The 23,911-nt window shown below is 38.2% G+C and overlaps 2 protein-coding genes across 8 annotated transcripts in view; one reads left to right on the forward strand and one right to left on the reverse strand.

The window, feature by feature from the left end:
• IQCB1 (IQ motif containing B1) overlaps positions 1-6,524 on the reverse strand; it is a 45,569-nt gene extending 39,045 nt beyond the window's left edge. For 3 of the 7 annotated variants that reach the window (XM_027532504.1, XM_027532726.1, XM_027532261.1), the window contains exons 1-4: positions 6,418-6,523; positions 5,857-5,938; positions 1,103-1,214; positions 715-877 (exon numbers count right to left, since the gene is read on the reverse strand). In XM_027532504.1, the coding sequence (XP_027388305.1) occupies positions 715-877; positions 1,103-1,202 (263 nt within the window). In that variant the 5' untranslated portion in view covers positions 1,203-1,214; positions 5,857-5,938; positions 6,418-6,523. Of the gene's footprint in view, positions 1-714; positions 878-1,102; positions 1,215-5,704; positions 5,804-5,856; positions 5,939-6,417 lie in introns of all 7 variants that reach the window. The other 4 variants (XM_027532414.1, XM_027532341.1, XM_027532578.1 and 1 more) reach the window with 4 other exon arrangements.
• Positions 6,525-6,615: 91 nt separating this feature from the next.
• The window catches only part of EAF2 (ELL associated factor 2), a 55,754-nt gene continuing 38,458 nt past the window's right edge, over positions 6,616-23,911 (forward strand). Inside the window, exons 1-2 of the mRNA XM_027532864.1 lie at positions 6,616-6,836; positions 19,780-19,874. Coding sequence (XP_027388665.1) covers positions 6,731-6,836; positions 19,780-19,874 — 201 coding nt within the window. The 5' untranslated portion in view covers positions 6,616-6,730. The remainder of the gene's footprint in view (positions 6,837-19,779; positions 19,875-23,911) is intronic.

The raw sequence follows: 23,911 nt of genomic DNA on the forward strand, positions 1-23,911 counted from the left end.
TACCTAATGGTATACCTTGAATCTGGCCTTTATCTATCTTTAGTTATGAGCAAGCAGTTTCAAAAACTAAGATCCAATTAGTACTGCACATTTTCAGTTAATTAGGAAGCGGCTTAGACACTGAGAACATCTGGCTTATTTTACTGCTGCCTATATAAAAAAAGATTTTGATCTCTTTTTCTCTTAATTTCTAGCATGGCAGTAGATAAGTAAATGCCACTTCTAAATTTATTGGCATGATTTGGGTTACTAATGAAATATAAATTTGAGATAGCTAAATCAATATACTGTGAAATGAATAGTTTCTGTATCTCTCCTGAAATGCCTTTCATTTCAGCACCTCTTTCATTCTGCCTTCTTTGATAAATCCACATGACTATCATCCCATCTCTACCATTAAGTTTTTCCAGTGTAGAGCCAGTGTCTTAATCTCTTTGTTTCTTCAATATTCTTTAGTCAGTAAAGAGTTTATAAGGTCCTTGGGATTCAGTGGTGAGAATGAAACAAGATCACCATCTTCTCAGAGCTTATGGAGTGAAATTTTAGACAGTGAAATATTCACAAGTACAGTTAGGAACAATATACATCCATAACATACCATGGAAGCAGCTGTCAATGTTTGTTAGCAAGATTTTAAGAAAAGAAAACAAATTTGAAAATAAGAATCTACTACTATATCCCTCAACAAAAAGCTGACTTATTGCTTCGTTTTACCTTAATATCTGTGTTAGCTGGGAAACTGTAGTCCAACCACCCTGGATACGAGAACAATCTTGACTGAGGACCAAGAGGCAATACTGAATGAGATCATAACAATATATATCTTGTTTGATTTTCTTCAACTCTGAGCTTCCTAAAGGTGTGTTGTTTATTATTTCTAAGGCAAAAGGAAATAAGATATACTTATTTATGCTCAATAAATCCAAGAGCTATTTGTATTTCTATAGGCTGAATAAAAACTAAAAACACATTAAAAAGGAAGAAATCACTGCTTTATCACAATGTTAAGATTTCACTGAACAAATTAAAAACAAATGCTAATATGATGGAATTTGTTTTGTTACTTAAACAAATTAGCCAATCACAAAAAAGATTTTCTTACCTTTTAACTTCAACAGTATAACAGGGACATTCTGCTCAGGACTTTTTGCAACTTCAGCAGCCAGAGATAAGATTCTCGGGTCTGTACCTGTTGGCTTCATTTCTCATACCACCTATATTTAACAGAATCAGAAAGATAAAGGTCAACAGTCCTTAGTTAGGTCACCCCCTAAATAACGTATGAAACATAAATGGCAATAGCTTGGCTTGGTTTGAAAAGTGAAAGATAGATTTATCTCATTTCTTCCTTAAAGGAAGAAACTTGGATTTCTAAAGTTAGAGATTCTTATATCTTAGTGTAACAGCTACAGTAGGTACTGCTTATTGTGCACTAAGAGTCCGAAACTGTGCTTGGTGTTTCACACTCACTCTAATCTGCACAACAATCCTAGGTTAGGAGTTCATTTTCTTTTATCATGAAAGAGAAAGTGTGCAGAAAAGAGCTAATCCAAGCCTGTGTGTGCGTGTGTGCTTAGTCGTGTCCAACTTTTTGAGACCCTGTGTGTAGCCTACCAGACTCCTCTGTCCATGGAATTTTCCAGGCAAGAATTCTGGAGTTGCTATTGGGTTGCCATTTCCTGTTCCAGGGGATCTTCCCAACTCAGGGTTTGAACCCACATCTCTTGCATCTCCTATACTGGCAGGTAGATTCTTTAGCACTGGGTCACAGGGGAAGCCCAACACAGGCCTAAGACTACTATCATTTTTAAAGGTCTCCTTATAAGGTTGGCTCTTGGCTGGTGTCTAAGAACTTGGATTTCAGGAGGTTTCCACCAATTTCTTAATATTAGTGTGGTTCACTGGGCCTAAACTGTTTGTAAAAACAATGTGGTTTATGTTGAACACCTGCTTTCCTTCCTGAAGTCTGGAATTCTGGTATATGGTAGCAGAGGACACCTACATGACCATCCTCCAATAAAGACTCTGGTCACTGAGTTGCTAGTGAGCTTCCCTGGTAGACTACACTTCAACACATTATCACAATTAATTGCAGGAAGAATTAAGCACTATTCTATGTGACTCCTTTGGGATAGGGCTCTCTTGGTAGAGAGTACATGTTTTCCTCTGAACTTCACCTCATGTGCCTTCTCCCTTTGCTGACTTTATTTTGTGTCCTCGTAGTATAATAAATCATAGCTATGAATATAATTATATCTTGAGAACTATGAGCCCTCCTAGCAAATCACTGAACCTGAAGTTAGTCTTGGGGATTCCCAACACATAATTCATAAATTTTATTATAAAATAACCAAAGCTTGTTTATAAATAGTATAGTAAACAAAATCAATTATCTTAAAAAAATCCATATCCTAATTTGTTGCTAAACCTTTTCTTTAAAAAAAGTTTTAAGGCATTCAAAGCTCAAAGAAACCATAAAAAGTACAGATGTTATTTATTTATAATTAATAAAGGCTAACGGAGCCTGGGGAGAAGGCAATGGCACCCCACTCTAGTACTCTTGCTTGGAAAATCCCATGGACGAAGGAGCCTGGTAGGTTGCAGTCCATGGGGTTGCTAAGAGTCGGACACGACTGAGTGACTTCACTTTCACTTTTCACTTTCATGCATTGGAGAAGGAAATGGCAACACACTCCAGTGTTCTTGTCTGGAGAATCCCAGGGACGGCGGGGCCTGGTGGGCTGCTGTCTATGGGGTCGCACAGAGTCGGACACGACTGAAGCAACTCAGCAGCAGCAACGGAGCCTGGTGGGCTGCCGTCTATGGGGTCGCACAGAGTCGGACACGACTGAAGTGACTTAGCAGCAGCAGCAACATAACATTGTTTACTTTGAATTAAGCGCCGTGTGAAGTGCTTTCATAAGCATTATCTCACTTAATCCTTACAACAGGACTATGAGGCAGAGCCTTTAATCATCTCCACTTTACAGATTAAAAAAAAGTAAAGTTTGAAGAAGAAACCTTCATCGTTCCACCATCCCTCCTCTATGTGGTAGAGTAAGTATCAATATGACTCAAATTTCCATTTCAATGTTCATTATATCCCTTCCCACATAAAAGAGTAAAAAACACGAAACATATTTCCAAAAACCTATTTCTAACACTTTTTATGCTATTGATCTTCATAAATGGCACCACAGTTCACATTTTTGGTCATAATACAGGCATCCAGAAAGCATTCCTTATTAGGTAAAATATAAATTATTAAAAAAAAACAAGTTTTCTGGAAATATTTTTTTAAAAAGCCCAGCACAACTCTTGGCACACAGAAGGCATACAACTTTCCAAGAAAGTGGACAGAGTTAATCTCATTCTTTCCAATGGCTGTATTATGCTATGCTTCCTTCATAATAGTGCATCAAAATATATTTAAGCATCTCCTCTATTGGAAGTCATTCAGAGTGTATGCCATTATAAGGAATGCTGCAATGAATATCAAAGTACATGTCTTATGTACTCATGATAGTTCTTTGTGGGATGAATTTTCCCCTTCAAGTCATATGGCTGGATGGCAAGATACATATTTTTAAATTTTTTCATTAGACAATAAACTTTCCTCCAAAGTGGATGTTCCAATTTACATTTCCAGCAACAATGTTTGAAGGTGCTCATTTTACTAAGCCGTTAATAGTAAATAATGTTATATTTTGCATTTTTGTCAATTTGCTAGGTGAAAAATGGTATCATCTTGTTTTAATTTGTTTCTTTGATTATTAGGGAGGTTCAACATGTTTCACGTTTACTGGTCATTTCTTTTTTTTACATATTTTCTATTTATACCCCTTAATTTTTCTATTAGCTTGTCTTATTCCTTTGTAGAAGCTTTAAGCTTTTTATACATGGATTAGACACCCTTTATCTTTTACATTGGCTGTAAACACATTTTGGCTTCCTGGGTAGCTCAAAAGGTAAAGAATCTGCCTGTAATGCAGGAAACATGGGTGTGATCTCTGGGTTGGGAAGATCTCCTGGAGAAGGGCATGGCAACTCACTCCAGTATTCTTGCCTGGAGAATTCCATGGACAGAGTCTGGCAGGTTACAGTCCATGGGGTCGCAGAGTTGGACAGGACTGAGGGACTAACACTTTCACTTTCATAAACACTTTATCCTTGTTGGCCATTTATCTTTTAAAGTTTAATTACATTTTACCAGAGATTTACAATTTTTATGTAGTCAAGTATAACAATCTTTCCCTCTATGACTTCTACCTTTGGTGTCATGCTTACAAAGGTCCTTCCTATCCTAATAGCTAAAATATAATCTTCTAAATTTTTCTACATTTTTTATGATTTTGTTTTATTTGTATCTTCATTTACTTACAAGTTAACCTTCAAAACATATGTAAGTTAGTTTTCTGAATGGTATATGATAGGAAGCTATAAAGTTAGATGAAGTTACAGATTGGTGAAAAAAGAACAAATGCACCTAGCTTTCATAAACTCCTGAGGTAATTTATCATGAATGGATACAAGAGAAGCAACCTGAAATGTCACCTCAATATATTTTTGGATTCTATTTAGTTCATTAATCTATTTCTTCCTGGGCTAGCTAGTACAATATAGTTTATTTAAATATATGTTTAGAGAAAATTCACATTAGAAGGTAAGCTTCACAAGGGCAAAACTCATACCATTCTTGGTGGCTGCCTTCTTATCTCTTTGATTCACTGGTATATTCCCAGAGGATAGACTGGTACTTGGTGGGTGGTAGGTACTTAATATCTTAATATTTATGTAGATTGAAAGAATGAATAAACACACAAATCTTGGGTATTCCAAAACTTCAGTTTCTTGAGATTCTACTTTTACCCTTGTTATATGATGGAAACTTTTGATTTCTGCTGTAAAGCCTTTTTAAAAGTAAGACAGGCTTATAACACTGTTCTTGATCTCTGGTTAACATAGTAAAACATTACTGAAACATTACCGTCATCACCAAACAAGCACACGGCTCTATGACAAAGGTAAGGGTCACCAAGATTTTATATAGGACAGATTCCCGGCTCACATTCAGATTAGGAAAGAAAAGTGTCCACATACTCATACATATACATATGTAAAATAAAATATTCTATAAAATATTTAAATGCCAAATACATAATATAGATAAGGATGAAAAACATATAGAGTCCGAAGACTGGGCTTCCATGAACAAGCTTTCTAACCTGTAAACAAAATAATAATTCCTACCTCTTAGAATAATTTAAAATTTGGAAAAGAAGGCAGCCACCAAAGATGGCCCTAAAATGTTACATAACAGTCAAATCTGAGAAATAATAACCATTCAGAGAGCTTTTACTTTATGACATTGTTTTAAATGCTTTCTTGTACTACCTCATTTAATCCTCTGAAAAAGTGTAAGTTATAAGGACCATTATTTTTTTTCCCAAAATTTTACTGATGAGCATACCTAACTTTGGTTCACACAAGTCACTCTGTGGAGTATGAAACTGGGGTTCAAACCCAAAGATTCTGGCTCCAGAACCTGAGTGCTTAACTACCACAGGAAACAGTCTTAGTACACTTTAAAAGAGCAGAATTTAGACAAGCAGATAGGCTAAGGCTGCCACGTTCACGTTCTTGCCTGGAAGAATACATGACAATTTGGAGAAGGTAGCAGTTAAGAAAAGGAGCTTTCAATCACCTTGAAAAGCCACCGCTGCTACGGCAACCATTCATAAACTTTCTCTTGGGTGCTTCTCTAATACAGCACATCTGTCATCTTTACTCTTAGAGTCATCAACTTTTTAGACGGAAAAAAACAAGACATTATTTTTCAATAATTAATGCTATTACCCAGTTGCCAGAGCAAAAGCTCTCTGGCCTTGATCTTCTGGGAATCTCTTTTTCCAGGCCGTGCCCTTAACGCCAAGGATCTCTGTGAAGAAAACAAATGAAGACAGCAACCCAATGCAACCTAGCTGCAACTGATCCTAAATACCTGCAGTTCCTAACTCTGAATCTTTATCCCCGCTTCTTAACACCCTCCCCTCAACCCCTCCCCCATCCCGGCACTAATACCACCAGAAACTTCCTTAGGAACATAAGGCGAAATAACTGCTGAGGTAACAGCGTTGCCCCCAGTCAGGTCCACGGACTGCGCTCTAAGGCCACGGGCTCCTTTACTCCGGATTCTAGACCCGGCTTTGGCGCTACCAGGCCTCAGACAGGACATCAGGCCTCGCGCCCACGCTCCGGCCCTCCCCCTCCTGTTTCCACACCACATCTCCTCAAAAAGGCCGGTTCTCCCTCTAATAGCTCCTAAAAGCCCGGTCACTTGGTCCAGAAGCCTGTGGTCCTGCCCTCTGGGTATCCCGGGGCCGCCTCCTTCCCCAGGCGCCACTTCAAGTCGGCTACCTCATTCCCGCCTCGCGTCGCTCCACCAGAAAACTCGACTCCCAGGGTGTACCTCAGAAGCGCGGCCTCCCGGGCGCTGCGTGCGTCGCAACGCGTGAAGTTGGCGCAGGGACCAGGAGCCTCGCGGCCAAGGGGCGGGGCGCCCTTCTCCAGGAAGCCAATCAGCGCCCAGTGGGACGGCGCTCGGCTGGCGCGGGGCGGGGTCTGTGGTGGCTGCTCTAGCCTCAGCAAGCGCAGCTGGTTCGAACAGGCTGAGGTGGCAACTGGTAGTCGGCGCTAGCGGCAGAGGCAAAGTCAGAGCCGCAGGAGAAGGATGAATGGAGCAGCTGGACCTTCGCATATTGACAGCCGCGAGCGAGTTCTCAAGTTAGGGGGCAGTTTTGAGAAGCAGCCTCGCTGCGCCTTCCACACTGTGCGCTGTGAGTGAGGACGCCCGAGGGGAAAGGGAGGAGTTCTGGTTTTGGGGGTGCAGAAGCACAACCCTCTCCAAGTCGTGTTCGAACAGATCCTCTTATTCTGTGGGAGAATGGGGTGCCCTGCGCGACCCGCTGGTTTAGCCGGAAAGTGCTAGGGAGTTGGTGGAAGCAGGCAGATGGAAGCCGCAGGTGTGGGTAATTCTGAGTGGAGTGATTTAAGGGAGACTAGCAGGGCTTCCCTGGTGGCTGAGACGGTAAGGAATCGGCCTGCAAAGCGGGAGACCTGGGTTCCATCCCTAGGTTGGGAAGATCCCTGGAGGAGGAAATGGCAACCCACTCCAGTATTCTTGCCTGGAAAATCCCTATGGACAGAGAAGCCTGGCAGACTACAGTCCATGGAGTCGCAGAGTTGGACACGACTGAGCGACTACGCACGACAGCAGATAGAAAGGGACGCTATGTGGGATAGGTCTGCAGAGGCGACTATGGATGGAGTCAGAGCTGACTGGTGGCCGATTCAGAGGTGGAAAGGAAGGTACAGTTGACCCTTGAACCACGTAGGGGTTAGGGGTGTCGATCTCGCGCAGTGGAAAATCCACTTATTGCTGTCTGTGCCTCAGAAACGAGGGAGTCGATACACGACTCACCCGAGGTCCAGAAGCGGAAACCGTTGGGTAGAATCAGACTCAGACTCTAGTGTTTTGATTCCATGTGTGTGACCTCTAATGGAACACATACTTCTCCCATTCTTCATTAATTTAAAGATCTGTAAGATGAAAATACAGGTACTCTATTTAGTGGGGAAAAATTAAGCATGTAAGTGGACCTGTGAATCTCAGCCCCGTGCGTGTTACTGAAGGAACAACTGTAGTAAGGTAACAAGTGGATGGGGGCAAAGGGAAATGGGAAGGAGAATGCCTTTAGGTTGGTAGGGAAATATTCTTTCCTGTCTTCAGTTTTGGTGTCTCTGACTGATGGGGGTTCTTATTTAGTATATTTCTGGGGAAAGGTTTTTGGATCATTCTAATATCTGTATCTGTTTTGGACCCCTGATTTCATTGAGTCATTTATCAAATACTGATGATCACAGTATTGAAGGGTGCACTATTAATTTATTAGAAAGCTCTTTTGTCCTCTGGAACTACTTTTGATACATTTTCCTCTTTTATGTTGTTGAGATAGGAAATAAAACTCTTTTGCTTTAATAGTTGGATGGTGTAGATTCCAGGAAGGAAATTATAATATATTATGATTTGTTATGTAAAACATTCATTCTTTGCATAATAACCCTCATAGAATTATAGAGTGGGAAGGAAACTTTGAGATCATTGAGTCATAACCTCTTATTTTTCTGTGGCAAAATCGTAAAGTAGGTATTTTTTTCACTTCCTCTTACTACAGTATCCTTCCTTAGTGTCTCATCATTCCACCCTTCTCAGTCATTCTGTCGTAAGACTGTTTTAGAGATCTTTATAGTTTTTGCTCTGAAGTGTTTCATGCTTTGTTAAAACTTACATTCTCCTTAGGTTTGCTTAGTTGTACACAATCTGATTATCGTAACTCACAGTGAAGATATCAAGAGCCTACAGGTTTAACTCTCCAAGGATATATTTTTACATTTTATGAAAGGGTTTTATTAAGCAAAATTAATATCCAGTTGATAGAATAAATGGGGGAATATTTGCAAACAGATCTTCAACACTGACCCTTCTTTACCACATTTTGTCTAGAGAGAGCTAGTGCTGGCTGTGCAGTTTCTCTCCTTCAGTTCCATTTTCCAAAAGTCTGGTAGAGTTTTATCTGGTTTCTCCACGCCTTTCTCTCAAATAATATCTTCCTTCTCCTTTCCTCTTCTTTCTCAGGTTTCCAGTCATCATAGTATTAATTTTTAAAATTATGTTTTAAGATTATACAAATTTGCTGAAGACTTGATTTTCATGACACTTGGGTATATCTTTTTAAGGGCATAAAACCCAAATTAAGTGAAAAAGAAATAGACTTCGAAAAGTGCTTTGCATATGCCTTAAAGTCTTTTGTTTATAAAAGTTCTCAGGATGCTGGAATTGTGTCTTCAGAATCAGGTATTGGATGATCCAGTTACAAGAATGAAAATAAACAGAACAGCAATGGTAGTAACCACAATAAACCGAGGTGTTTGAATATACTTTTAATCCTGTGGAAGACATTAGAAAGGTGTTCATCCCTTAGTTTTTTTCTTGTTGAAGCAGACAGAACCTTTCTAGATTTATTAAAATAAAACTAGTCATTATCCTTGAGGACTGGTTCATTTCCCATGTGATTCTTACCCCATTAAAGATTCAGAGTAAGTGATGAAAACTATAGACTTTCTTACAGGCAAGTGGACATCATTTGTTTATTTTAAAAGAGTATGCATTTTCTTTCTGGAAAACAAAAATGTTTATTATTTTTAATTATCACTACTATGCATAAAGATATTTTTTTCTGAAGGAGATTGATGGAGAACTGTTTCTATTTTTAAAAAAATATATTCATGTTTAGGCTCAGTAATGAAGTAGAACAGAAATACACACATAATATATTAATTTCAACTTTTCTATTAACTATGTAATTTAGAAAATTCACTTTAAATTGCTGAGCTTATCTTATCTATAGAATGAAGCAATAAATTCAGCATTCTCTAATTTTTTTATTATAATTATGAAATATTCTTAAATTGATAGATATGTGAAAAATACTGAAAAATATTTTCAGTATCAGTTTTACATAATGCTCAAAGCTTTCATTTATCCCCTAAATGTAAATATCTTTATAATCTTCTAAGGATTTTAACAGGTAAGGTTGTGAAATACATATTAAAAGTATCATAATTTTTAAGAATATATATTAGCATTTTTTAAAAAATAAAAGTTTTTATTTATTTAAAAGGTTTTTATTGAAACAAAGCTGATATATGTTAGTTTCAGGTGTCCTATATAATGACTTTATATTTGCATACATTATGAAATGATCACCACCATAAATCTAGTAACCATTTGTCCCCATACAAAGTTACAATAATATTATTGACCATGTTCCTTATGCTGTGTATTATATCCTCAATACTTGTTATATCCTCAATACTTGTTTATTATGTAACTGGAGGTTTGTACCTCTTAATCCCCTTCTGGGTGGGCCTACTTTATAACAAACACTCAAATCAGTGTGACTTGGAAGAAAGTCAGTCAGTTCAGTCAGTTCAGTCGCTCAGTCATGTCCGACTCTTTGTGATCCCATGAATCTCAGCACACCAGGCCTCCCTGTCCATCACCAACTCCCGGAGTTTACCCAAACTCATGTCCATCAAATCGGTGATGCCATCCAGCCATCTCATCCTCTGTCGTCCCCTTCTCCTCCGGCCCACAATCCCTCCCAGCATCAGGGTCTTTTCCAATGAGTCAACTCTTCACATGAGGTGGCCAAAGTATTGGAGTTTCAGCTTCAGCATCAGTCCTTCCAATGAATACCCAGGACTGATGTCCTTTAGGATGGTTGGATCTCCTTGCAGTCCAAGGTACTCTCAAGAGTCTTCTCCAACACCACAGTTCAAAAGCATCAATTCTTCAGCGCTTGGCTTTCTTCACAGTCCAACTCTCACATGCATACACAACCACTGGAAAAACCATAACCTTGATTAAACAGACTTTTGTTGGCAAAGTATCTGTTTTTAGGTAATTGGGTAATTATGCCTATTCAATACACTTAGGTTTTGGAAAAACCTGGATGTGAATTCTGACCTTCACCAACTATGTATGTAATATAACTTTGGAACATTCTCTGAGTTTTCAGTCTCAGTTTTTTAGATGTAAAATGATAGTAATAGCATTTACATTTCAGAATTTCAGAATTAAATAAGATAGTATAAACAACCTAGCATGGTGTTTGGTACATGGTAGAGTATAAATAGTAGTCACCGTTATTCTCGAAGGTTATATTCAAATGTGTATGAGGAGTGCCAGTAAATGTAATTTACTTAGACTTTCAGAAAGCATTTATCAGGGCTTGGCAGTAAAACCTATCAAAAGATAGCTGGCATGTGGTAGGGAAGATGTGGGGTGCTCTATAAATGATAAACCAAATGCTTAACTGCAGATGCCTCACTGGGTAGAAGCGTTTAAGTAATAGGACTCCCTAGAACAAGTGCTGAATTTGGGCTAGCACTAGTTTTGCAATTTATATCCAGATAAGTGAATAAAGATTGAAATTCCTACGTTTGTAAATGACACCATTTTTTGCAGTCATAAAATGATGAGCTCATGGACAGTGACTGCAGGAAGACTGTGAGGCACCAAGTGGAGCCATTCCTAAAAAAGTGGTTGTTAAGCTTTGGTGTGAGAAAATATTAGAGAGTACAGTAATGAACATACGATTGAAATTATATTCACAGTAATGTTCTTCTGATTAGTGTAGTATAACGGAAAGGGTATGTATTTTGGAGTTAGTTGAATTAGTTCAACTCTCAGGAAATAAATTTATGATACTAATTGTGGGCTCCTTTGTGAAGATACTGACATTGTGTGATGCTACAGCCAAAACAGTCAAAAAGTAACAGAAAAGTATTGAAAACAAAACAGGAAATGGTTTTCTACTCTTAATGTGGTATAAGTAATTGTGTTGTAAACTTGAAGAAAATAATACTGGTGAAGGAAATCCAGAGAAAATAAACAAATGATAAAATTAGTAGTGGGGTTTCCAAACCAAGAAAAACTGAAAGAAATAAACTTCTTAGTCTGGAATCATAGCAACTTAAACATTAGAAAGCATATGCAAAGTATGACATGAGATTATTCAATAAATTCTGTAATTTTAGAGCTCTATTTAACCCCTTGAAACACAAAAGTTGCATACTTTAAAAGAAATTTATTGTGTGAGGTAAATAAAAGATAATACTACTTAATATAAACAAGTAAAAAGTGGAATTTATTAATTCCAACAGTAATCATTAGAAATGTAGATTCAGAATAGTTCAGAATTGTGTTGATAGACTTATTGATTATAAATTCCAGCTTATCATTAAGCAAAGCTACAGGTGTGTTGAGTACATTTCTGTATGTTATGTGTATCTCATATACTATAGGCATTTATTCATAGACTTTTAAGGGCTTGTGAATCCCCTGAAATTATATAGTATTTGATATGTTTTTTCATAAATGCATTTTTATGCAAACAGGATCTATAGCTGGTCTATAATTTTCATCAGATTCCCAAAGGGACTTACGACTATTGCTCATCTCCTATCACCAACCCCGAGACACACACATATACAAAAGTTCAGAGCTGTGGATCTAAAGCAAAGAAGATAGAAGGGTAGAGTATAATATAGAACGGTGTGGTCACTCACCTAGAGCTAGACATCCTGGAGTGTGAAGTCAAGTGGACTTAGAAAGCATTACTACAAACAAAGTTAGTGGAGGTGATGGAATTCCAGCTGAGCTATTTCAAATCCTAAATGATGATGTTATTAAAGTGCTGCACTCAATATGCCAGGAAATTTGGAAAACTCAGCAGTGGCCACAGGACTGGAAAAGGTCAGTTTTCATTCCAGTCCCAAAGAAGGGCAATGCCAAAGAATGTTCAAACTACCATACAATTGCACTTATTTCACATACTAGTAAGAATATGCTCAAAATCCTTCAATCTAGTCTTCAGCAGTACATGAACTGAGAACTTCCAGATGTACAAGCTAGATTTAGAAAAGGAAGAAGAGCTAACATTTGTTGGATCATAGAGAAAACAAGGGAATTTCAGAAAAACATCTGCTTCTTTGAAACTGTGGAAAATTCTTAAAGAGATCAGAATACCAAACCACCTTATCTCTCTCTTGAGAAACCTGTATGCAGGTCAAGAAGCAACAGTTAGAACCAGACATGGAATAACTAATTGGTTCTAAATTGAGAAAGGAATACATCAAGGCTGTATATTGTCACCCTGCTTATTTAACTTATATACAGAGTACATCATGCAAAATGCCAGACTGGGCCAGATTCATAGCCCTTAAAAGCCTATGAATAAATGCCAGACTAATGGCAGAAACTGAAGAGAAACTAAGAGTCTGTTGAGGGTAAAAGAGGAAAGTGTAAAAGCTGGCTTGAGACTCAACATTTAAAAAAAAATTAAGATCATGGCATCTGGTTTTATCACTTCATGGCAAATAGAAGAGGAGAAAGTGAAAACAGTGACAGATTTTATTTTCTTGGGCTCCCAAATCACTACAGATGGTAACTGCAGCCATGAAATTAAAAGACACTTGCTCTGTGGAAGGAAAACTGCCAAACCTAGATAGAGTATTAAAAAGAAGAGACATAACTTTGCCCCAAAAGTCCATATTGTCAAAGCTATGGTTTTTCCAGTAGTCATGTATGCATGTGAGTGTTGGATAATAAGGAAGGCTGAGCACTGAAAAATGGATGCTTTTGAACTGTGGTGCCAGAGAAGACTCTTGAGACTCTTTTGGATTGCCAAGAAGATCAAACCAGTCAATCCTAAAAGAAATCAACCCTGAATGTTCACTGGAAAACTGATGCTGAAGGTGAAAGTCCAATACTTAAACTTGATTCAAACAGCCACCTGATGCTGAGAAAGATGGAATGCAAAAGGAGAAGGGGGAGACAGAGGACAGATAATTACATAGCATCACCAACTCAGTGGTTATGAATCTGAGCAAGTTCTAGGAGACAGCAGGGGACAGAAGGGCCTGGCGTGCTGCAGTCCATGGGGTCACAAAAAGTTGAACACAACTTAGCGACTGAACAAGAATAGTGGCTTAAGATCCTGAGTTATCTTTTACTGGCTTCATTACTTAGAGGAGTTCACCATCAGTAAAATTTGGGTGAGAATATTAAAATCAAAATGTTGTTGTGAAGATCGAAAGTAATGATATAAAGAAAAAGAATCAGTTTTTAAACACTAAAATAGAGATTATAGATTTATAGCCTACTGGCAGATTTTGACTTTACAGATGTTTTGTTTGACCCCCACAGATGTTGTTTTAACATGAATTAGTTGTAAATCCTAAAAATCAAGATCCTTTATACGAAAATATGGATTACGAATGCCAAGTTGGTTTATTTCTCTTCCTTGGTTTTTATCTCATCACAACAAAAATTGGAAACAAGGGACTAAACCCCATTCCAGACACACCCAGGAGAGCTCACAGATATGCTACAAAAATAACCACAGAGACTATTCCAACTCCTGCACACAGCACCCTTGGCACATAGTGGATACAAACTAACCACAGGCACATCTCCAAGTAACCTTAGGCAGCTAGGAGCCCTTTAAGGGTCCGTAAATATTCTACACATACATATATCTGATCATAACAGATGAAATTGTGAGAAGACATACACAACAGAGTCTGTTGTTATATAACTTGCAGTTGCCAGTTGGCCTTGAGTGTATGCCCATTTGTATTTCCTTTCCTTGACTGGTGGTAGGTACAAGCCCTATTTTGCACTGGGCACAACCAAAAGGAGGAGACAGGAAGTATAAAAAGAGGAAGCCAACAGGGATGAGGAAGACAGCCGCTTTGGGATCAGCCTGCTCCCATGTCTTGGGAGTGTCTGTCTAACAGAAAATCTGTCTGTTTGAGTGGAACTGAGCTGTAACTTGTCTGTTGTTTTAAACCCTTTAGTCCATTGTTCCACATTTTTGTTTTAGAGGTCAGCTTGCATCCTTTTTGGATAGGCCACCCCTCATTGCTCGTGCCCAACTTCGTACCTAACACCAGCTTCTCTTTTGAAAAAATCAGAAGATGACAACAGTGAAGGAATTCTATATCAGAATTATTATCAAACATTGATGTATACTGATGTGAATTAGTTTTAAGTGATTTTCATATCTTAGTTTTTTAAACTTATTTATTTTTAATTGAAGGATAACTGCTTTACAATGTTGTGTTGGTTTCTGCCATACATCAACATGAACCAGCCATAGGTATACATATGTCTCCTCCCTCTTGAACCTCTCTCCTACCTCCCATCCCATCTCAACCCTCTAGGTTGTCACAAAGCACCGGGTTTGAGTTCTCTGCGTCATACAGCAAATTCCCACTGGCTATCTGTTTTACATATGGTAATATATATGTTTCCATGCTCCTCTCCCAATTTGTCCAGCCCTCTCCTTCCCCCACTTTGTCCACAAGTCTGTTCTCCATGTCTGTGTCTCTGTTGCCACTGTGCAAATAGGTTCATCAGCATCACTTTTCTAGATTCCATGTATATGTGTTAGTATACAATATTTGTTTTTCTCTTTTTGACTTATTTCACTCTGTATAACAGGCTCTAGGTTCATCTACCTCATTAGAACTGACTCAAATCTCAAATGCATTCCTTTTTATGGCTAAGTAAATTCCCTTGTGTGTGTGTGTGTATGTATATATGTGTATATATATATATATATATATATATATACATATATATATATATCACAGTCCATTCATCTGTCCATGGACATCTAGGTTCCTTCCATGTCCTAGCTATTGTAAATAGCGCTGCAGTGAACATTGCTGCTGCTGCTAGTCACTTCAGTCGTGTCCGACTCTATGTGATCCTATAGACAGCAGCCCACCAGGCTCCCCTGTCCCTGGGATTCTCAAGGCAAGAACACTGGAGTGGGTTGCCATTTCCTTCTCCAGTGTATAAAAGTGAAAGTGAAGTCGCTCAGTTGTGTCTGACTCTTAGCGACCCCATGGACTGCAGCCTACCAGGCTCCTCCATCCATGGGATTTTCCAGGCAAGAGTACTGGAGTGGGGTGCCATTGCCTTCTCCGCAATGAACATTGGGGTACGTATATCTTTTTCAATTATGGTTTTCTCAGAGTATATGTGCAGGAGTGGGATTGCTGGGTCATGTGGTATTTCTATTCCTAGTTTTTTAAGGAATCTCCATAGTGTTCTTCATAGTGGCTACATCAATTTACACTCCCACAAATAATTCAGGAGGGTTCCCTTTTCTCCACACTCTATCCAGTATTTATTAGTTTTAGATTTTTTGATGATGGCCATTCTGTCTGGCGTGAAGTGATAACCTCATTGTAGTTTTGATGTGCATTTCTCTACTGATAAGCAATATTAAGCATGTTTTCATGTGTGTATTAGCCATCTGTATGTCTTCTTTGGAGAAATGTCTGTTTCAACTTTTTGATTGGGTGGTTTGTTTTTCTGTTCTTGAGCTACATGAGCTGCTTGTATATTTTGAATATTAATCCTTTGTCAGTTGTTTCATTTGCTATTATTTTCTCTCATTCTGAGGACTGTCTTTTCACCTTTTTTTATCATTTCCTTTGCTGTGCAAAAGCTTTTCAGTTTAATTAGGTCACACTTGTTTATTCTAGTTTTTATTTCCAATACTCTAGAAGGTGGGTCATAGAGGATCTGCTGTGATTTATGTCAAAGTGTTCTCTGCCTATATTTTCCTCTAAGAGTTTTATAGTTTTTCGTCTTAATGTTTAGATCTTTAATCTAGTTGGAGTTTCTCTTTGTGTTCTTTGAGGTTTCTAAGCTTGTTTAGTATGTGAAATACTTATATCTCAGCATCCTAAGTTCATGTAGGTGATATATTTTAATGACATACTTTAATCCAAAATGAAAGCTTATTTTAATTTCTTATGAAGTGGCAGATTTGGTTAAATTTACACATCTTTTAGTGGTTTATATATCCATAAGAAACTCAAGCTGTTAAAATAAATAAGCTTTCTTTAAAGTTTCCCCATGAATATGTGTTTGCTGTGTTTTCATTCATTTCATATTCTGCTAGCATAGCAGAATTGCTTGGTTCCCTGTTGGCTCAGAAGGTAAAGAATCTACCTGCAATGCTGGAGACCAGGGTTCGTTCCCTGGGTTAGGAAGATCCCCTGGAGAAGGAGATGGCTACCCACTCCAGTATTCTCGCCTAGAGAATTCTATGGACACAGGAGCCTGGTGGGCTACAGTCCATGGATCGCAAGAGTCGGACACGACTGAGCGACTAACTCTCTCACTTTTCCACAGGACAGCAGACAAGTGGTAGTAGGAGATCAAGGTGGTTTAAGAAGAATTTAGGGGAAAACAACAACCTGAACATAACAAACTGTGGAAAGCTCTTCAGTTCAGTTCAGTCACTCAGTCGTGTCCGACTCTTTGTGATCCCATGAATTGCAGCACGCCAGACCTCCCTGTCTATCACCAACTCCCAGAGTTCACCCAAACCCATGTCCATCGAGTCGGTGATGCCATCCAGCCATCTCATCCTCTGTCGTCCCCTTTTCCTCCTGCCCCAAATCCCTCCCAGCATCAGAGTCTTTTCCAATGAGTCAACTCTTCGCATGAGGTGGCTAAAGTACTGGAGCTTCAGCTTTAGCATCATTCCTTCCAAAGACCTGATCTCCTTTAGAATGGACTGGTTGGATCTCCTTGCAGTCCAAGGGACTCTCAAGAGGCTTCTCCAACACCACAGTTCAAAAGCATCAATTCTTCGGCACTCAGCTTTCTTCACAGTCCAACTTTCACATCCATACATGACCACTGGAAAAACAATAGCCTTGACTAGATGGACCTTTGTTGACAATGTCTCTGCTTTTGAATATGCTATCTAGGTTAGTCATAACTTTCCTTCCAAGGAGTAAGCATCTTAATTTCATGGCTGCAGTCACCATCTGCAGTGATTTTGGAGCCCAGAAAAATAAAGTCTGACACTGTTTCCACTGTTTCCCCATCTGATTTCCCATGACATGATGGGACCAGATGCCATGATCTTCGTTTTCTGAATGTTGAGCTTTAAGCCAACTTTTTCACTCTCCACTTATACTTTCACAAGAGGCTTTTTAGTTCCTCTTCGCTTTCTGCCATAAGGGTGGTGTCATCTGCATATCTGAAGTTATTGATATTTCTCCCAGCAATCTTGATTCCAGCTTGTGCTTCTTCCAGCCCAACGTTTCTCATGATGTACTCTGCACATAAGTTAAATAAGCAGGGTGACAATATACAGCCTTGACATATTCCTTTTCCTATTTGGAACCAGTCTGTTTTCCATGTTTGGTTCTAACTGTTGCTTCGTGACCTGCGTATAGGTTTCTCAAGAGGCAGGTCAGGTGGTCTGGTATTCCCATCTCTTTCAGAATTTTCCGCAGTTTATTGTGATCCACACAGTCAAAGGCTTTGGAATAGTCAATAAAGCAGAAATAGATGTTTTTCTGGAACTCTCTTGCTTTTTCCATGATCCAGTGGATGTTGGCAATTTGATCTGTGGTTCCTCTGCCTTTTCTAAAACCAGCTTGAACATCTGGAAGTTCACGGTTCACGTATTGCTGAAGCCTGACTTGGAGAATTTTGAGCATTACTTTACTAGCGTGTGAGATGAGTGCAGTTGTGTGGTAGTTTGAGCATTCTTTGGCATTGCCTTTCTTTGGATTGGAATGAAAACTAATCTTTTCCAATCCTGTGGCCACTGCTGAGTTTTCCAAATTTGCTGGCATATTGAGTGCAGCACTTTCACAGCATCATCTTTCAGGATTTGAAATAGCTCAACTGTAATTCCATCACCTCCTAGCTTTGTTCAGAGATGGAAATACCAGACCATCTGACCTGTCTCCTGAGAAACCTGTATGCAGGTCAAGAAGCAACAGTTAGAACCCTGCATGGAACAACTGACTGGTTCCAGATTGAGAAAGGAGTACAAAAGGGCTGTCTGCTGTCAGTCTGTTTGTTTAACCTATACACTGAGCACATCATGAAAAAGGCCAGGCTGGATGAATTACAAGCTGGAATCAAGATAGGTGGGAGAAACATCAATAACCCAGATATGTGGATAATACCACTCTAATGGCAGAAAGCAAAGAGGAACTAAAGAGCCTCTTGATGAGGGTGAAGGAGGAGAGTGAAAGAGCTGGCTTAAAATTAAATATTAAAAAAAGTAAGATCGTGGCATCTGGCCCCATTACTTCATGGCAAATAGAAGTGGAATAGGTGGATGTATCGTGACAGATTTCCTCCTCTTGGGCTCTAAAATCACTGTGGATGGTGACTGCGGCCATTAAATCAGAAGACAGTTTCTTCTTGGCTGGAAGGCTATGACAAACCTAGACAGTATGTTGAAAAGCAGAGACATTACTCTGCCAACGAAGGTCCGTATAGTCAAAGCTATGGTCTTCCCAGTGGTCATGTACAGTTGTGAGATTTGTACCGTAAAGAAGGCAGAATGTCAAAGAATTGATGCCTTCACACTGTGGTGCTAGAGAAGACTCCTGAGAGCCCCTTGGATTGCAAGGATATCAAAGCAGTCAATCTTGAGGGAAATCAGTCCTGAATACTCATTGGAAGGACTGATGCTGAAGCAGAAACTCCAGTATTTTGGTCATCTGATATGAACAGCCGACTCACTGGAGAAGTCCCTGATACTGGGAAAAATTGAGGGGAAAAAGAGGGCTTCAGAGGATGACGTGGCTGGTAAGCATCACCAGTGCAATGGACATGAACTTGGGCAAACTTTGGGATATGGTGAGGGACAGGGAAAGCTGGCATGTTGCAGTCCATGGCGTTTCAAAGAGTCAGACACGACTGTGCAACTGAACAACCACAAAAACCTGAAAGTTGAAAATGTTCTACTGACAATTGATTTTAGCAAATTGTGAAGACACTGACATTATTTGATTTTTAGCAGTGGAACATCTTAGTTTGGATGATCTTGATATAAACAGATTCTAAGGGATCATGATGTTGAGGAATACTGTTTTAGAGTGTAGTTATTTCTTTTTTTTTCTCAGAATTATATATACAGAAAAACTGGATTGTATTCTATTTGTTTATTTTTAATAATAAGACTCTTCTAGTCCATTTTAATTACTGGCTGCCGGAAAAAGATTTATCACTCTGAAACATGCTCATTTTTTGATATCCACATATTTCAGGTATTATTCCATCTTATAAAAAACTGTATCTGTATGTATTTTTAGATGACTTCAAACCTGCCTCTATTGACACTTCTTGTGAAGGAGAGCTTGAAGTTGGCAAAGGTGAACAGGTGACAATTACTTTACCAAATATAGAAGTGAGTATATATATTAATATTTAAACTGAAGAGATTTTTAATAGAATTTTTACTAAATTTAAATGAAAATAATTGCACAGTTAATATAGTGATGATCAGTTAAAGTAATTAATAAATACAGCAAAGCAAAAAATCTTAATCTATCTTAAATAAAACAATATTAAAATGCTTGAAACCTTAAACTTTACTTTGTAATTTTCAAGAACTATCTTATTAAATGATGTGAAACAATTAGAGATCTAAACTTATTTATTAAATCAGTATTATGAACCAGATTTTGTACTACAAATTAGGAATAATAACATATCCTCTGCCACCTAGTCCTAATTTGTTATAGCAGACAGGCACATGAACATCTAGTGCTATAGATTAGAGCGCTGATAAAATTCTGTTTAAGCATGTGAACATAATTAAATGCTCTGCCTGGTGGAATCTTGAAAGGCTTCACAAAGCAGATGCTATTTGGGCCAAGACTTAAAGGACAGGTGGAATTTCACCAGTTATAAGAGGAATAGAATATTCTAGGCAAAAGGAACAATATGTGAAAGGTTTCTATGGAGAAAGGACTAGAATTTTGTGACTAAATGAATGCATGTAGTAAATTACAGAATGATGAGAAATGATTGATATGAGACTGGAAAGGTATAATTGGGATCAGATTATAAAGAATCTTTTATTTGTAATATAGAATTTGAAGTTTATCCCATAGCTATTAGAGAACCATTAGAGGTTTTTAGAGTTCCCCTGATGGCTCAGTGGGTAAAGAATATGCCTGCAAATCAGAAGTCACAGGAGACAAGGGTTCAGTTCCTGGATCAGGAAGATCCCTTGGAGAAGGGAATGGCAACCCTCTCCAGTATTCTTGCCTGGGAAATTCCATGGACAGAGCATGGGTTGCAAAGAGATTGAGCATGAGTTAGTCATGACTGAGCGACTAACACTTCACTTTCAGAGGTTTTTAAGCAGAGAAATAACATGGTTAAATTTGTGCTTTAGGAGTGATTGTAGCAATAACTTACTTAGGGAATGGGTTGGTAAAGAGAGAGACTAGGTCAGGGGGCCTTAACCAAAAGTTTTGCCCATTTCAAAAATCTTCAGATGTTATCAAATATTGTTTACATTGTATGCTCTAGTTTTCTCAATCCTTGATTTAGAAATTTCTCAGCATGCAGCTTGTTTCTTTTATACTCATTTGATCTATTCTCAAAGAAAACCAAGATTGTAAATTGATAGTTTAACATAGAAAACACCAGACTTTCTGAGATTTTTTTTCCTTTGTCTTGTTTAATTTTTGTAATAGGAATGGTTTTGTGCCAGTTCATCCACATTCTCTTATATACATTTATGAGATGGCTTGTCATGGTTAGAGATATAGCCAGTAAGCTCTCTATCCTCTATCTAGCCTTCCATCTTTTTCTTTTTAGCAGCCAACACTATGTATTGAGACCTCACTTTTATGTCAGACTGTATCAGTTGGTGCCTGTGAAGTTTTCCCTAATGTTAATTAAATTCATAGGGGCATTTTATTGTATGTTTCTCATATGCTCCCTTAGAAACTGAAGGAAATTAAAAATAGATTTCAGTGTGAAACAGTGTAGATAAGTAAGCCTTTGCATTACTCTGTTATTAAAAAGTGTTCAGATTCTGGTGTCTCTAAAATAGTTAGGAAATTAAGTACCCAGTAATCTAAGGCTTTTTTTGCTTTGTGAGGTTTATTAAAGAAAAACCTAAATTTAAAATTTATTGAAAAACATCAGGTGGTTTTTCCCACATAATATACAGCACAGCAAAAACAAAACAAAACAAAAACAAAAAACAGAGGTAGACTAGATGTGGTAGGTGTCCTAAAAAATATTACCGTTTAATGAGAAAGATAGGAGATAATTGATTAAAGTTTCATAATGTAAGGAACAATCATAAAGGTATACACAGAATATTATGGGATTACAAAGAAGGGATCATTCAGCCTGGAGAGGGAAAGGAGACATTGGGAATGCTGTCTTGGAGGATGAGTTGAAATTACCCAGGTGAAAGAAAGAGAGAAGGACTTCTTAGGCAGAGAAAAGAAAGATATGGGCTACAACAAAGCAACAAAAAAGTCTGTTACATTTGAAGAACTACATATAGGCCACTATGGCTAGGTAAGAAAGGGTGCCTATAAGGACATAGTGGGAGATGGAAAGATATTTAGGAATCAGATAAAGAAGGGCCTATTGTGTAATGCAAAAGAATTTGAATTTTATCCTGTACTGTGACTCTCACATAGCTGAAATGGAAAAGAATTGTTAAAATTACTGTTTGCTAAGAGCAGTTTTTTTTTTTTTCCTCCAGGGCATACAGTCTGTAAACAATTGTGAATAAGACTGGAAACTATATTCTCAAATTTTGTGGTGTTTTCCTCCTTCATTTGGCTTCCCTGATAGCTCAGTTGGTAAAGAATCTGCCTGCAATGCAGGAGACCCCAGTTCAATTCCTCGTTTGGGAAGATCCCCTGGAGAAGGGAAAGGCTACCTATTCCAGTATTCTGGCCTGGAGAATTCCATGGACTGTATAGTCTATGGGGTCACAAAGAGTTGGACACAAATTCCTTTCACTTTCCTCCTTCATTAAAGAACTTTAGGTAGGAGCTTTACATTCCTTCACTTTTCTTAATTTTGTGGGTGTTTGTAGAAATGTATTGATTATTAATTTGAGGCATTTAGATTCTCCTGTTTTCTTTATCAACTTATTTTCATCATCTTGGTGAAAATGCCTAGAAGCTTGGAGGCATTCCATAAAATAGAACTTTTATTATTCTTTTAAGAATACCTTAAGATTCTGGTGGTTCTTTGATAGGGTAAATTTTCTCATTTTCATTTCTCTAGGTTTTCTTTGATAGTTTGAATAAAAATGAACACTCTTAAGGGAGTCAGCATTGGGCATTTACAAGTCTCTCATTTTTACAAAAAACTCTCTATGTTTGACTGCTATAAAATTTCAAAATGTTGAATTTTGAAAGGAAAAAAGATATTTGACTACTAATGATTTGTCACTGGTGCTGTCCAAGTCTGGGATATGTTTAGTGTTATCTTGTGAGGTACTTTTGTGGGCTTCAGTGAAATAGCCCACAGGAAACTTCCAGGTACACGTCATATTATGCAATGAATGTATGTCTAGTGGTTGCTCAACAACTCTAGCTCTCACACCCTGGACATGTGAGAGTTCATTATGTCTGATGGCTACATGCCTTTGACTCTGTTGGTCAAAGTCCCTTCCAAGATGAATATAGTCTGATTCTTTGCTTTAAGTTTACATAGCTCACTTGGGAAAGTAGCCCACCACATTCTTGGGACTTTAGCTTATTTTAGGACTAGAGCCCTATTTTAATGTCCTATTACAATTATACTTTTAAATGAAGTATATCTTTTATCATTGTATAATAAACCTTTTTTACCTTGTTTTTGTGATTTTAAGCTTAAATATCACCTTGTTTAATATTAATTTTGCCACCTTTGCATTCTTTTTATTTGCATGTTCATGGAATCTTAGTGTCTTTTACTTTATTTACTTACATTTTTAAGTATACCTTTTATTAATGGAATATTCTGTGTTTCAGTTTTATACCTAATTTGCACTTTCTATTTTTATTAGGAGAATTCTATCCACATTTAGTTCAAAGTTGATATACTTGATTTTTATTTCTGTTATGTTATAGTATATATATAATATATGTATATATATTCAGTTCAGTTCAGTTCAGTCACTCAGTCGTGTCCAACTCTTTGAGACCCCATGAATCGCAGCACGCCAGGTTCCCTATCTGAGTGAACTCCTGGAGTTCACTCAGACTCAGGTCCATTGAGTCTGTGATGCCATCCAGCCATCTCATCCTCTTGTCGTCCCCTTCTCCCCCTGCCCCCAATCCTCCCAGCATCAAGGTCTTTTCCAGTGAGTCAACTCTTCGCATGAGGTAGCCGAAGTATTGGAGTTTCAGCTTCAGCATCAGTCCTTCCAAAGAACACCCAGGACTGATCTCCTTTAGAATGGACTGGTTGTAT

This window comes from Bos indicus x Bos taurus, chromosome 1 (genome assembly GCF_003369695.1).
Source record: "Bos indicus x Bos taurus breed Angus x Brahman F1 hybrid chromosome 1, Bos_hybrid_MaternalHap_v2.0, whole genome shotgun sequence".
In the NCBI taxonomy this organism is placed as follows: Eukaryota; Metazoa; Chordata; class Mammalia; order Artiodactyla; family Bovidae; genus Bos; species Bos indicus x Bos taurus.